The sequence below is a fragment of the Cyprinodon variegatus genome, unplaced genomic scaffold (assembly GCF_000732505.1).
Source record: "Cyprinodon variegatus isolate N-32 unplaced genomic scaffold, C_variegatus-1.0 Scaffold42, whole genome shotgun sequence".
NCBI classification, from domain to species: Eukaryota; Metazoa; Chordata; class Actinopteri; order Cyprinodontiformes; family Cyprinodontidae; genus Cyprinodon; species Cyprinodon variegatus.
Window position 1 is genome coordinate 1,213,538 of NW_015150495.1, and position 14,286 is coordinate 1,227,823.

The 14,286-nt window shown below is 37.4% G+C and overlaps 1 protein-coding gene across 5 annotated transcripts in view; it reads right to left on the reverse strand.

Annotated features, from left to right (window-relative positions):
* The window catches only part of dpp6 (dipeptidyl-peptidase 6), a 329,860-nt gene that overhangs the window by 61,769 nt on the left and 253,805 nt on the right, over positions 1–14,286 (reverse strand). For all 5 annotated transcript variants that reach the window (XM_015370176.1, XM_015370175.1, XM_015370172.1 and 2 more), the window contains exons 4-5: positions 857–951; positions 377–451 (exon numbers count right to left, since the gene is read on the reverse strand). In XM_015370176.1, coding sequence (XP_015225662.1) covers positions 377–451; positions 857–951 — 170 coding nt within the window. The remainder of the gene's footprint in view (positions 1–376; positions 452–856; positions 952–14,286) is intronic.

Genomic DNA, 14,286 nt, shown 5'->3' on the forward strand with positions numbered 1-14,286 from the left:
CCATATCACGGCGCTGGCAGGCCAAATGCAGTCGTGGGTTACTTGATTCAAAAAGCATAGAGAAATGATGTATTCCCAGCCACTGCTTCCTGCTCTTGCCGTCAATCTCATCTGCTTCTCTTCCAGCCCCATGTGGCGCCGAGGGGGTCGTGTGTGTTTCTGCCACCTTCGCCACAGTTCCGCTCAGCTGTGCTCCCCACTCCCCCAAAAAGCGAACACAAGCCCTCCCACCTCCGCCTTGCCTGTGTGCAGCAAGCTTTCACAACTCGCCATGATTACTCCCCACCCCGCTCCTCTCTCCTGAAGCGTCTGAAATATTTGGCTGTCAGTTTGCCAACTCAGAAAAAACAAACAAGAAAACAAATGAGAAGCTCACCGCTGCAACGTTGTAGGCCAGCAGCACATGCTTCAAGTCAGGGGACACCTCATACCTGCTGGCTTTGTACATTTCCTGTGAATTAAAGTGAGATTTCAGTGCAGAAAGCGAAACAATAACACATCTTTAGCCATGCGTGCTGTTTTCATTAAACTTGTCCTTAAATGCCTGCCTTTGACAGATTGCCTTGCTTCAGCCGTTAATGGGGGCCACATTAATCTTTGCACTTGGGCTTCGCAATATTATAGCTGATATAATGTTATTATATCAGCTATCTTGACGTCTGCCTACATATTCGGATCACATTTCACAGAAATGATGCATCGTTTGATTGAATTTTCCAAGCGAAGGAGCTGCATTAGGTTTGATTTGCTGACCCAAAGTAACACAGTTGGGATTAAGTTTAAGGGCAGAAACTGACAGCAATTCTGTCTCGTCAGAATAATAATCCTTAAAGAAAAAAAAAAAAAAAAGACTTACAAACTTCTTGTTATGAACCAAGACAGTTTGCTCATCCGTGTCGATGTTGTACTTGACAACGTCGCCATCTCGGTTACGGTACAATAACTCATTACCTGTGAGGAAGAAGAGACAAGATGATGAGAAACGAAGGGAAAGTTATTAAAAACATTTAATCAAAGAGGATATTGGATGAATAATTCAGCAAACCATCTGATATCAAACTACATAGACAGCTCCTCCTCTCTTCAACACTGTAGAAAACTAAGTTTTATAAGGCTGAGGCTAAGGTAGGTCCCACATAGCCTCTTATGATTCTGCTCTGAATTATGAGAAATTCTGATCAAGATCCAGACCAATTCTATAAAGCAACCTTATGTAGCTTTAATGTAGTTATTGAAGGAAAGCTCTAAATAGCATAAATGCTTCATAAACTGGTAGACGGTGAGAGATTTGAATGACAGTTGGCTTTAGATCTCTAGAGTCAAAATGAGAATTTAAACCAACATCCAATTCAAATTAACTGGACTAAATTCAGTACACTCTGCTTTCTATTCAAAACTCTTTATTTTCTCAACAATTCATAGTGTACCAGTCACAAAAATAAAAGCATAAATGACTTTTCATGAGACCTCCACAAAGTAGCAACATGAACATATAATTTCTGGGTTTTAAACATATACAGTTCTACCTGGAGCTTGTTTATTCAGCTCTATCAATCAAAACAGAATTATAGACATGCAGAATCACCTTCTATTTCAACAATGGCTGCAGGGTTTTGAGGGTATGTCTTAACTTGCTTTGCGCATTTGCCAAATAAAATTTCTGCACTTACTTTTTGCCAAATAGATCAAGTTCAGTTAGAGTGGTCAGTGAATCTCTATGCATATTAAATCACAAGCCTTCCTAATCTGATTTTGGTCAGGCCTTTGACTGTGCCAGTGTAGTACATGGGTTTGCTTTGATGCATGCTATTCTGCCCTACGTCTGACCAGCATTCTTGTCCTGCTGAAAAAATAAGCAACACCACAAGTAAAAATTTAAATCCTCCTTCTCGCATATAAAGCCTTAAATGGCCAAGCTCCATCTGATATCAGAGATCTGATTGTTCCTTATGTTCCTAACAGAGCACTTCACTCTCAATCTGCAGGTTTACTAGTGGTTCCTAGAATTTCTATAAATAGAATGGGAGAGAGATCTTTAAGTTATCAGGCTCCTCTGCTGTGGAACCAACTACCAGTTTTAGTCCGTGAGGCAGACACCCTGTATACTTTGAAGGGTAAATTAAAAACTTTCCTTTCTGATAAAGCTTATAGGCTCAGGTTATCCTGAGCTTAATCTATATGGCGAGGGCGGGGTAGTGGTTAGGACATAGTGCATGGAACCTGAGGTTCTGAGTTCGAGCCCACTCCAACAGACTGCCACTCTGGGTCTCTGAGCAAGACCCTTAACCCCATACTGCTCCCAAGGTGCCCCACAATGTCAACCCACTGCTCACCAAGTGGATGGGTTAAATGCAGAGGTAAATTATTCCAATGTGAGATTAATAAAGTTAAATTATTAGTTATGCTGGATTTCCTGAAACAAGCTGAAGATTATTGTATGATCTGGTTGAACAGTCACTATAAAGTGTCTGAGATGACATACGTTATATACGTTGTGCATTGGCACTACAGTAGCAGCATTAAAAATGGCCCTTCCCAGTCAAATGCCAGCCGAATGGCAGACAACTTCCAACCACTGGAGTGACCCCTTCTCCTGGGCATGCATATTTTCTTACTCTAACTCCAACCTTTCACTGAATTACAGGGTCTGACCAGGAGAAGGCCCTTCTCTTTAGATCTTAATGTCCACAAATCATGACAGAAAGAATATTCCGGTACAAATATTGATGCTTAAAAAGGAATTGTAGGGAACCAGCCAAGGGCCGATAGAGGAAAATAGGCAAATTTTAAATCGCTACTGTAAATAACGCTTGTGTTCTATGTCAGTGGTAGTTTTTTTTCTAGCTCAGTGCTTTGCATGTATGGCAAAGGGTAAAGTTTTCAGCTCATCTCATCTTGAGTCTTACTTATGGAGGTTGTGTACGCACAAAACAGGACTAAAACCAGTGTATGTCACTTTGAATGCAAAGTTGAAAATCTATTAAATAAAAAAAAAAATAATTGACTGGAAAATCTGTAGCCTATACTCAAACTCTGAAATATGTGTAAGCACATACTGAAGACGGGAATTTGGAAACACAGATAATGAGGTAGGTTATTGGAAGCTACTCTGGGTCATTATTGTTCTCAGGCGTTAAATTTCACTCCATATCAAACTATTATTCCTAATTATTTAAACCCCCAGTGTGTTTTATATGGAGAAAAGCGTGCTACAAGTGAGGTAAATATGTAGATCAACGTGAAAGAGCGGCACATGGATAATGATGTCACTAAAAACGTTCCTTAAAGACTCCTAAAAGTACCATATTAATATTAAGCTGCTCTCCCTACTCTCCGTACTTTTGCTACCGTTTGATTATCTTAAGCTGCCTTCAAATGATGATGTTTTTATCATGGTAAATTATAGAAGCAAATTTTATAATTTTATATCATACACCGAATCAAAGGCACCCTTTTACTGGGATAATTCTTATTACTTTTTAAATAACTTTTTTTCCTGAGATGGAAACCTGAAATCTGATATCTCCTTGCCTAAGACCTAATTATGTGCTAAATTTTACGCCGTACGTCGAAGCCAACTGAGATTTAAATGAAAGTCCCACAATAGTAAACAAGTACTCATGGTCACATTTCCCTTTTCTCCGGTTGTAACATCAATGCATAAAGATTTATGATGGAAATATTGCTACTGGTACTAGACTTAAACAGGAGGATAGGCCTCAACACGTTTTAAGGCAACACCAAGCCCTCCTGATCCGTCGTGATGACTAGTCTATGAGCCTGTTAGACTCCCTAGAGCAGTGGTTCTTTTTGGTGACCTCCCTTTGATAAAAAGGTGGCCTCCTCTGACCAATTTCACTGACACTTGAACAAGGTCAACTTCATTAAACCATACTGCAATAACCAAAAAGAAAAGTATATTTAAATCAGAAAGTATAAAGCTTTGTGATTAAAGTATAATTACTTAAGATTAACTTCTTATTTTACAGTGTAACAGAATTCTTCTAACCATTTCTCTAAATAGGTTATTTATGCAGTTCACATCTATCATTCTCCCCTGCAGTAGGAGAATGGTAGAAGACCAATTCACTTGGATATATTTCGTGAGTACTTCCAATATTGCAGAATCTGACCGATCCCAAATATCTAAAGAGAAATTAGAGGATAGGTGCATGTTAAGAGGTAAGCTATAATAAGCTGACGTAATGAAAACATGTATATTTTTTGCCCGTTTTACTTTTTGTAGATAGCAGGAAGTGCTACTTATCAAGATTTTTTTTTTTAACATTTGCAGCTGTTAACTACTCTGGGGTTCCAGGCAACCAGCTCTCACCAGTCCAGATTAGCCCACAGGTGTTAAACATGATCAATAATTAATTAACTTTCTGCCCGAAGCCACTTTTTAAAACAAAACAATCCTTTCAAATTATCCATCAGTCTGTCATATCCCAGCCAGCTTAAAATGTAACACTGCCTACCAGCTTGGATTAATTTAATACGACTAGTCTGTATATATCAGATAATGGACACTTTGCAATCACAGCACTTTCGTTTATACTTAACAACTTGGGCTGCAACTAACGATTATTTAGCAAATTGATTAATCAGTCAAGTATTTTTTTCGATTAATAATCGGATAGTCAAAGGTTCCTTAAATAAGATTTTTTTTACAAAATTAAAAGAAGCTGTAACTAAAACCTTTCCACTTGATGAGTATTGAATAGAGCGTTTTTTTTTTATCTTTAATGCAAAATGTATATACATTTTTTTTTGCAATTTCAATAATATTACTGCCTGTCTGCAACTGCCTCGCTCTGTCAGCTAAAGGCATGTTTAGAGTCTCTATACTATAGTTAACTATTAATCGATTACTAAATTAGTTGAAAATTATTTCAATGATTGATTAATCATGATTAATCAATTATTTAGTTAACTAAGTCTTTTAACCCAAGTCATAACACTACCATGGTAACCCAACATATTTTTTCGATTATTGATCTCACTCACCAACACATCCATTTCTGCCTAATCTAAACTGCTTTGTTTCACTCTTTCCTCTGTGCGTCTTAACCATCATATTGCATTGATCAGCTGTCTCATTTGATGACATTCCTAAGGTGCTTTGCTTTGACCATTTCTTGATAAATGTGGGCATGTAGGGGGCAGAAAATGCAGCAAAACCTTGAGACCGACACTCAGCTTCAGCTAGAGCAGGACTTCAAAAACACTTCAGCCTATATCCCCAAAAATAGCAATGCAACATTGTAGCTCCCTTCTACGATTACATATAATTACTTATCTTTATATTTATGTTTAAATATAAAGTAAATATTTTCATTTTAATTTTTTAACAACATTTAATTATTTAATTAATCATTTTTTGTATAATTCAAAGGTACATTGTGCAATTTAAGTGCATATCCATTATTTGAATTGTGTATTAGATAAATTAATTAATTTTATGTCAATTCATTTTATGGTACATTAACTTATTTCATAGAACATTCACTTTTATGTATTTCATTATATTCTCAGCCCTCCATATACCTCAGGGATCACGTCAGAATGACTGTGAAAACCATCTCACAACCGCCCCACCCTGAGCTACAGCATGTTGTATAATGGAAAACTGCATGCTGCTGGGTGTGTGCATGGTTTATAAATCTAATTTTGGGGGCGTACACCATTTTCTTTTTGGCGTATGTACAGGTTTAGTGTGGATCTTACTCAATATTGTGGGATGAGTCCCCAGAGCAGAGCACAGTCTTTCAAATAGTGGTCAGCGTTTCCTATATGGCTTGTGGAAAGCAGCAATGTCCCTGAGTTGAAATCAATTTCCTCCTTGAATTTAGCTTTTTTTTTGCCTGGCCTGTCCATTTAAGTGTTTTTTGTGTGTTTTTGCTTTCAGAGCTTGGTGGGATGTCTAAAGCTTTGGTGTAGTATTTCCTAACTTGGTCCTGGTTTAAGCCTCTCCACTATTTTGATCCTGGGCTTTTTATCATGGTTTTTGGCCATCATGATGTTTTTTGTTCACTAATGTTCTCTTGCAATTCGCTGAGGACCTCATGAAACAGCTGGATTTAAAAGTAATTTCCAGTCCACCACACAGCTATGCAGGACTTTGTGTTGGTCGATCAAAACTCAGCTGAATAGAATAAGGTTGGTGGGAATGAGATGAAATGTGAAAAAGACCATAGGATGTGAACATTCCTGCCATGCAAGTTAAATGATATTGTTTTTAGGTATTTCCAAATTATGAGAGTATGTATGAATCATATCAAACCGTATTGGGGCAAAGATGGACAAATAATTATTTTTCCCTTGAAAACAGGCTGCAAATCTTATAACACATTAATACTGATGATTTCATGCAATATTTATCTGTATAAAAAGCTTTTAATTTCTTTCTGAAAACATTCAATTATGTTTTGGAGGAAAATCAAATCACCTTTTATTGAACTTAAAAAAGATAAAGTCTACTCTGAAAGGTAGCTGCCGCTTTTTAAGATTCTGTTTTCAGAAAAAAAGGTCAAACATGAAACTTCATTCATATTAAAAAGCAAACCAACTGTTGGGTGTCTTCTGATAACTTTTAACTATCCAAACAACCATTTGTCTACAAAACTTAAGCAAGACTCAACTAAACCAACATAAAAACTCACGAGTATTTCGTCTTTAATGCGAGATGGTCATGCTTTCTAAATGTCAAGTTTCTAACTTATCTGACATCCATCCTCTGTCTAAATTCCCACTAGATTCTAAAAGCTGAAACAATTATCTTAATGCAAGTATAATGCACTGTATAAGTTAAAAAGGCCATAAAGTCCAGTCAATTATGGCTTCAAACATCAAACTATTATTTCCTGCACTATAGCTATGATTTACCCTTTTTAAAAGAAGTCTACATAAACTAAAGTTAATATCTGCACAAAGTGTATTCATTTCATTTGTATTACCACAAACAATATCTTGAGTATTTACAAGTACTTAGCTATACATACATAAACACATTATGGTTAGAATTAAGACTATAAGAAACACTGAAATTCAACATTTTTTTGACACTAACAGAGAATGTTGGATGAGAATAAAATAAAGAATGTGTTATCTTTTTATTTTTCAAATTTTCTTTGCAGATTAGTTTTTTGGTTTCTAATTGATATCCAAACTGATGTTAAGATTCTTTTCAGGGATTTTTTCTGAAAGGAAGAAAAGAGAAGAAAAGTATTAAAAAAACAGTAGCTCAGAAAAGTAACAGAACAGCATCTAACCAGCCCAAACAACTTAGCCATGGGCAAACAAGGTGGAAAATATAAAAACAACAAACTCTTTCTGTGTGTAAATTCCTCTCAGCGTACATCCAGCTGTTCTGTATACACCTCAGAGGTTTGTTAGAGTCTTAATAAATAAACAGCATCATGAAAACCAAACAAGGAGAAAGCTTTGGAGCAGTTTAATGCAGGGTTTGGTTAACAGAACAATACCCCGATGATCGACTCAGAGTCATGTTCAAACCAATCAGGTGAAAATGGAAAAGCGTACAGACCAACTGCAGACACACCAAGATGTAAACTTACAAGTTGGGTAAAGTGAACATTAGGTCTAAATGCATTAGGCGGATTAGACAACATCAACCACTTAAAAAGAATTTTATGTGTTGAAATGTTAGAATAAATATGAACATTGCTGTACATCTCAATATTTCGGAAGTGCATACTCGTGCTGTTAGCAGCTAAGCTGTGGCTCCCGCTAACAAAACAGCAGTTACGAGAAAAGAAGTTCACATGGGTAGGAACATTTAATTTCATTCACGTGGGTTTTCTGGAAGGTTAAAGTCGTAGGGAAACGGCCGTTCCAAATGCTACATTTCCGAATTCTCCCAAGTGGTGCACGACTTTACACGAGTGAATACAGGGAATGTGATTGGTCGTTTATCAAGAGGGCGGGATTGTTGTGGTGGAAGGTTTGCAAGCAAGTTTGATTGTGGCCGGTTTCTAGGACGCATCTTGCTAACCAGTTAGCAACTTAATGCTTGCAGATCTCCCCCTTGAAAATGAGATCCCGATCACAACAGGGTTTACCTGGTTAAATAAAGGAAATAAAAAAAAGTTTCCCAATGGGAAATTCCATTGGGACCAAGTAGCACTAAATTGGTGACTTAGAAACGACACTGTTAAAGGAATAGTACACCCAAAACATGATTAGCCTTCATTTTCTACTCACCCCCATGCTGAACAACACTCTGGAGTACTTTTTNAAGTTCACATGGGTAGGAACATTTAATTTCATTCACGTGGGTTTTCTGGAAGGTTAAAGTCGTAAGAAAACGTCCGTTCCAAATGCTACATTTACGAATTCTCCCAAGTGGTGCACGACTTTACACGAGTGAAAACAGGGAATGTGATTGGTCGTTTATCAAGAGGGCGGGATTGTTGTGGTGGAAGGTTCGCAAGCAAGTTTGATTGTGGCCGGTTTCTAGGAAGCATCTTGCTAACCAGTTAGCAACTTAATGCTTGCAGATCTCCCCCTTGAATATGAGATCCAGATCACAACGGGGTTTACCTGGTTAAATAAGGGAAATAAAAAAAAAGTTTCCCAATGGGAAATTCCATTGGGACCAAGTAGCACTAAATTGGAGATGTAGAAACAACACTGTCAAGGAACGCTATGGAAAGCAGAAACATGCAAAAGGAGGAGAGAATCAAGATGCTATGACCGAAAAAATTTGATTGACAGATGACCGTTGATATATGATTGGCCGAATTTAGGTGTACAAGCTGACATATAACTAACTGGCCTGCATAAGATAACGAAAAAATCAACACAGATTTTAAAACAGTTTTTTTTTCTTTTTTTTTAATAGAAATGTCATAAATTTTGGGACAATATCGTCTGATAAAGAGTACATTTATATACATGTCTAAGCCAGAATATTTTGACATTTAAATATAATTTCCCTACGACTTTAAGGACAAAACTTATTATATGTGCACATAAATATCTGTTTTTCATTGTTTCTTGTGTTTTTTTTTCCCATTCTTTTTTTTTTTACATTAGTTAAGTTAGCACAAGTCAGTGGGTTGATTTTATTCTCAAATGCCAAGAACTTTTTTCCTGTCTGGTGCCTGACTTTTCAAGTTTGGCTTGTATATTTCCTGCATTTGAAATGAGACTGCTGAGATGTCTGGCAAAACCTAAACCTTGAGAAGTTTTCCACATGACCTCTGTAAACAAACCTGCACTGCACTATGACTAATGTCACTATACACACTAACAACTTTGGTTTCTTACAGCGCCTGAACCACAGCTGTACCCTAGTCTGTGTGAGCCTGGCATCAGGTGACTGCAGGGAGTAGAATAGGACCATCTCCCAGTGAGCTACTGTAGACCACCGTATCATGTGATTCACTGTGGCTCAGAGAGCAGTAACGGCCGAAAGTTAGAGATTGGTCGTTAAGTTTCAGAAAATTCTTTCTTAGAAACAAAATGAACTTTTAGAACATTTTTAGGAAAGATTACAGAAATGTAAAGCTCAAAAGTCCGCCCAGGTTATCAGTTTATGACTTTATTGTTAAAGCATTGTAAGACTTTCTTAGCATGGTTTTGTGTCCCGCTGTTATAGCCAACTTTCCATCCCAGAATGTTTACCTCCCAGCAGAGAAGTTGTCTTTCAACACAGAATGGTAGTTAAACACAGTTTAATTTAATCACACATATATTGGTTGTTGTTTAGCTTGTTTTAGTGTTTCATTTGTGATGGAGATTATTGGTTGAGATAAACATGATGCTACATAATGAGGTAGATTCATTTAATATTAAATCTCCAACTGGAGCAATACAGAGTATTTTTAAAAGTGAATAATAAGGTCATTTTTTGTTTATGCTGCAGACTTTGGCTCATAAAAGCAACTGTGGGGTTTGCAGAGATACACGGCTAAGGTGGGGTAAATCTTTCATGAAAAAAATCTTTTGCAGAAGATTTGCAATAAACAGGTAGTGTTAAATTGTGTTTGTTGGTATTGGCTGTAAGAGCGAGTTATTCCAAAGAGCAAAGCTCACAACTGATGGAAAAATGGATGGGAGTAAACACAGGTCACTATTTTAAGAAAACATTTATTAGCCAGTGAATTACTTCAAGGGGAGGTTCATAATCTACCTGGAAAAAATGGTAAACATACAGTTAAAGCTAGAGCAGGATAGTGAAGTCTTAAGTATATTCAAGTGCTTTAATGAACCTGTCAAAGTTTGGATCCAAATGAACCAAATTGAAACCGAACTTTCTTAAAACTTGAAAAATATTTTCTATTGACAATCCTTACCACGTTTGACCATTCTAAAGCTAAAGAAGTACTTTTCCAGATGTTGAAAAGTGACCTGCAGCTCTAACTGAAGCATTGGCTCAGTGGACTTCCATGCAAATTTTCAGAAAGCTTTCAAAAAGACAACTATCCAATTCCATTTACTGCACAACTATACATTATTCTGTACTGTCATATCAATCAAAATCCCAATAAAATGCACTGATAAGATGTATAACAGTTTGAACAGTATAAATGTGTTGGTAAGCCACTATATAGTTGAACAGAACCAGTTATAAAAGTCTCTTGTGACAGAGAGGCAAAGTGGTGACTTCAGGCTGTTAAAAGGCATCCTTGAAAGAAGCCATTATTTGAAAGATGTATGAACATTGGTGCAGCTCTTCATCCATCAGGCCTTTATCAGCGAAGGACACGTTTAATATGGCAACTGCTCCCTTTAACCTTCAATCTAGTCGTGCTCCCGTGTCTTATTGCTCTTGTGATCCACAGAAACACGAACAACCACGCCATTTGGTGAGGTAATTAGAACCTAGAGATTGTTATGCAGAGTGCTTTCTATCTGCTAGCATATCTAATCGTCCATTAGGGGTGACAGAATTACCATCACAATGGTTTTAATGCACAGCGTGCTGGCGATAGCAGTTTCAGACACTTTTAGATTGGTACAACCAAATGTCCTCTCAACAGCTTTTGTCTTCTTGTTAAAAACCGCAGTGTAAACGAAACAAGGATGGAAAATAGACCCATTTATGTTATCTCTGCCGTGCAACAGAATCTGCTCTTACATCTAGTGCTTTTCACAAAAAAAAGAGGCATCTTTCAAACATGGCTGAAAATATTTTGTTAATGTACTGTTAATAACATTACATTTTTTTTTTTATAGCCGGAAAAATGAAAATGCCCAAATAACTGAATTAAGAGCACTTTAAGGGCTATGTCAGCATAAGAGCTTTTAGCTGCCATCACTACATCCTGAAAAAACTAGATATGTTTATGATAAATGTTACATTTGGTTGCTATTGATAATTGCTGTGCGTAAAGTAGAGCTAAAGCCGGACATTTACATTCAGTGTATTAAAAAAGACAAATTTCTCTTACTCTTCTCGCAGCCTGACATTTATGGTCTGTTAGTAATACAAAGATTATCTCTGTTTGCTAAATGTCAAAATAATGAGACTTCTTTGGGAGTTTATTTAATCACTTTAAAAAAAGAATTGTGTTAAATCAATTTATATCAAGTACTCAGCAGTTCTCATCCTCAGAAAGTAGAAATAAATTAAGCGCAGTTAAATGATTTACCTGCAGCGTCAGAACATGGATAAAGGTAAATATATATCTAAACTATGGATCCGTTTTTCTTCCCAACTTTAAAAAGAAAATTTACTAGAAATCTCAATTTCTCTCCATCGCTGCCCAAAGTTGAAAATTGTAGACCGCATCCTCCCTCTTTCATCGTTTCCGCTCTTTGCTTTTTCTCCTCTCCAGTACATATTCTCATACAGTACCTGAGGCTTTCCATTTTTCCTTTAGTCTCTTTCTTCATCATGTTTCCTTCCCTTCTACTTTCAGTCACTGTGCATCAGCCCAGGGCGCTGTTCCCCGCTCTGATCTATGCCTCTCATAGCACTATGTCTTATTAACACAGCCTCCTGCTCTGGGCACAGCCCTTACCCACCCTCACAGCGGGGAGGCAGAGGGGAGAAAAGGAGGAACACATACTTACTGAGATAAGGAGGAAAAATTGAGAGAAAGTTGGAATTTATTAGGACAGTCTCTAGTGATGTAGCTCTGCAAAGAGGTTGTAAGTGATCAGTAATTCGAGCAGAAGCAGATAAAAACTTTGTTATCCTGTCACCCTAAAACAAGTGTACCCTCAAAAGCTTCAACACAAATCAAGCCGATCCCCAAGCTGCTCTAAAAGATAGTTGTCACCCACAAATTTTCAGCTTCATTAGACCAGACATATGAGAAAAGTCTGAAATTCGGAAATCCAGACTTTGTTCTGGATTGTATTTAGGAGTCAATGAGTCAATGCAATCAACTGGTTTTCCTTAGATAGAAAACTTTTAATCAATTTGACTGTATGATCTGGTTGAACTGTAAAGTGCCTTTACATGACTTGTGTTGTGAATTTGGCGCTATATAAATAAACTGAACTGAATTGAACTATTCAAATTCAGAAGTCTGTTTAACAAAAAAGTTGATAGATGACATTGACCACTAATTCATTTTATGGTTCTTTAATGTTTCATATCCGACCCAAATGTCCAGGTATTTTTTTATAAAATACCCAACTCCTGCTGCTTCTCAAACCAGAATCTTTATTTTATGCTTAAAGGTATTGTGGAGGATTTTTGAGAATAAAAAAAAAAAAAAGACCCGTCTTCTACACTTTAAAAAACAAAATGTAGATGCACAACCCTGTACCCGCTCCTGAGAGGGAACCTCTATTAAAAACGTGTGAGACCATGCATGAGCCCATTTCTCTTTTTGCACGCTCTGTTTAGATGGTGTATGCATCGCTCATACAAGCTTACTTTCCAAAAGATTTACAGTTTTTCCACTATGTCAGACTCACTTACTTATATAAACATATCAGCAGAATGATTGAAAATTGGGAGGACCACTTATTTTGATGATCCAACCGGAAAGAGAACATCCTCCACTATACCTTTAAAGTATGGTTCTAGTCAGTCTCAAACCTGACGAGCCTAAGCCAGTTTCTCAACCAAATTTAAGACGAAGTAAAACTAAACTGCTGTTTTCAAACAGATTTTATTTATTAAGGCCCCTAAAAGTATTTTAAAGCAACCTGTCCCCAAGTGAAAAAATAAATGTCCCACAAACATTTAATGGGTTTTATCATTATTGAGAGTAACAACTACGCAAATTCGTGAAAGAATCTTTAGTTAACGATAGCACATGGTTACCTGACAAGAATGGCCGAATTATTGTAACTCTATGGGAGACTGGTCTATGTGACATTTTAGATCAGCACTGGTACTCTCATAGAGGCCACTTTTGCCAAGTCTCATTTCGTCTCATCGTCTCCAGCTTTATTTGGGTTGCAGAGGCAGCAGTTTCAGTAAAGACTCCCAGACTTCCCTCTACGTAGGCGCCCCCTAAATTGGGTCCCAGGCCTACTTCCGGTGGGACGTGCTTGGAGGGAGGCATCCAGGGGGCAACCAAAATAGAGGCACCTCAAAGACTCCTTTCGATGTGGAAAAGCAGCCCTACCCACACCCCTAAATGGACATGCACCTCACCATATCACTAAGGGAGAGCCCAGCCACCCGGACAAGGCTCATTTAAGTATCCGGTATCTCATTCTTTTGGTCAAGGGAATGTAAACCAACTGTTAAATCCAGAGCTTTGGCTTTTTGCTCAGCTCTCTCTTCACCATAACAGACCTGTGAAGTGTCTGCATTATAGCAGCAGCCACCCCGACCTGTTTATTGATCTCCCCCTCCATTCTCCCAGGACCCCAAGATACTTAAACTCCTCAACTTGAGGCAGGAGGAGGTAATTGTGCCAAGTATGTTTTGTGTTGTTGAATCATGACCTTAATAAAGGCAAGTAGTGTTTAACAAGTTGGTGTAGGTCCTTTTCTGACCTCCTGGAGGAATTATTGATGTGCTCTTGGAGTAGTTTTGGTCCTAGGACCACTCTTGAAAGGTTCCTCATTGTATCCAAATTCATCTCCCCACTAACCTTGTTCCTCACCTTTCTTGAATGTCATGATTTGATTGAGATTGATACCTTTTAAAAATGATAACCTACTTCACGTTGTCAGACAGGTTCAAGATGCGTGTGTTTTTTTATTTTATTTTACAAGTTATTCATACCTGGTAGAGGGAATGAATTCTTTTGGTTTTACTTAGATTGTGTTCCGTCGTGGTATACTAGTTTTCTAATTGATCAAGTCTGTTTCCCATAGTTTATTGTTCACACTATTATTGGTTTATTT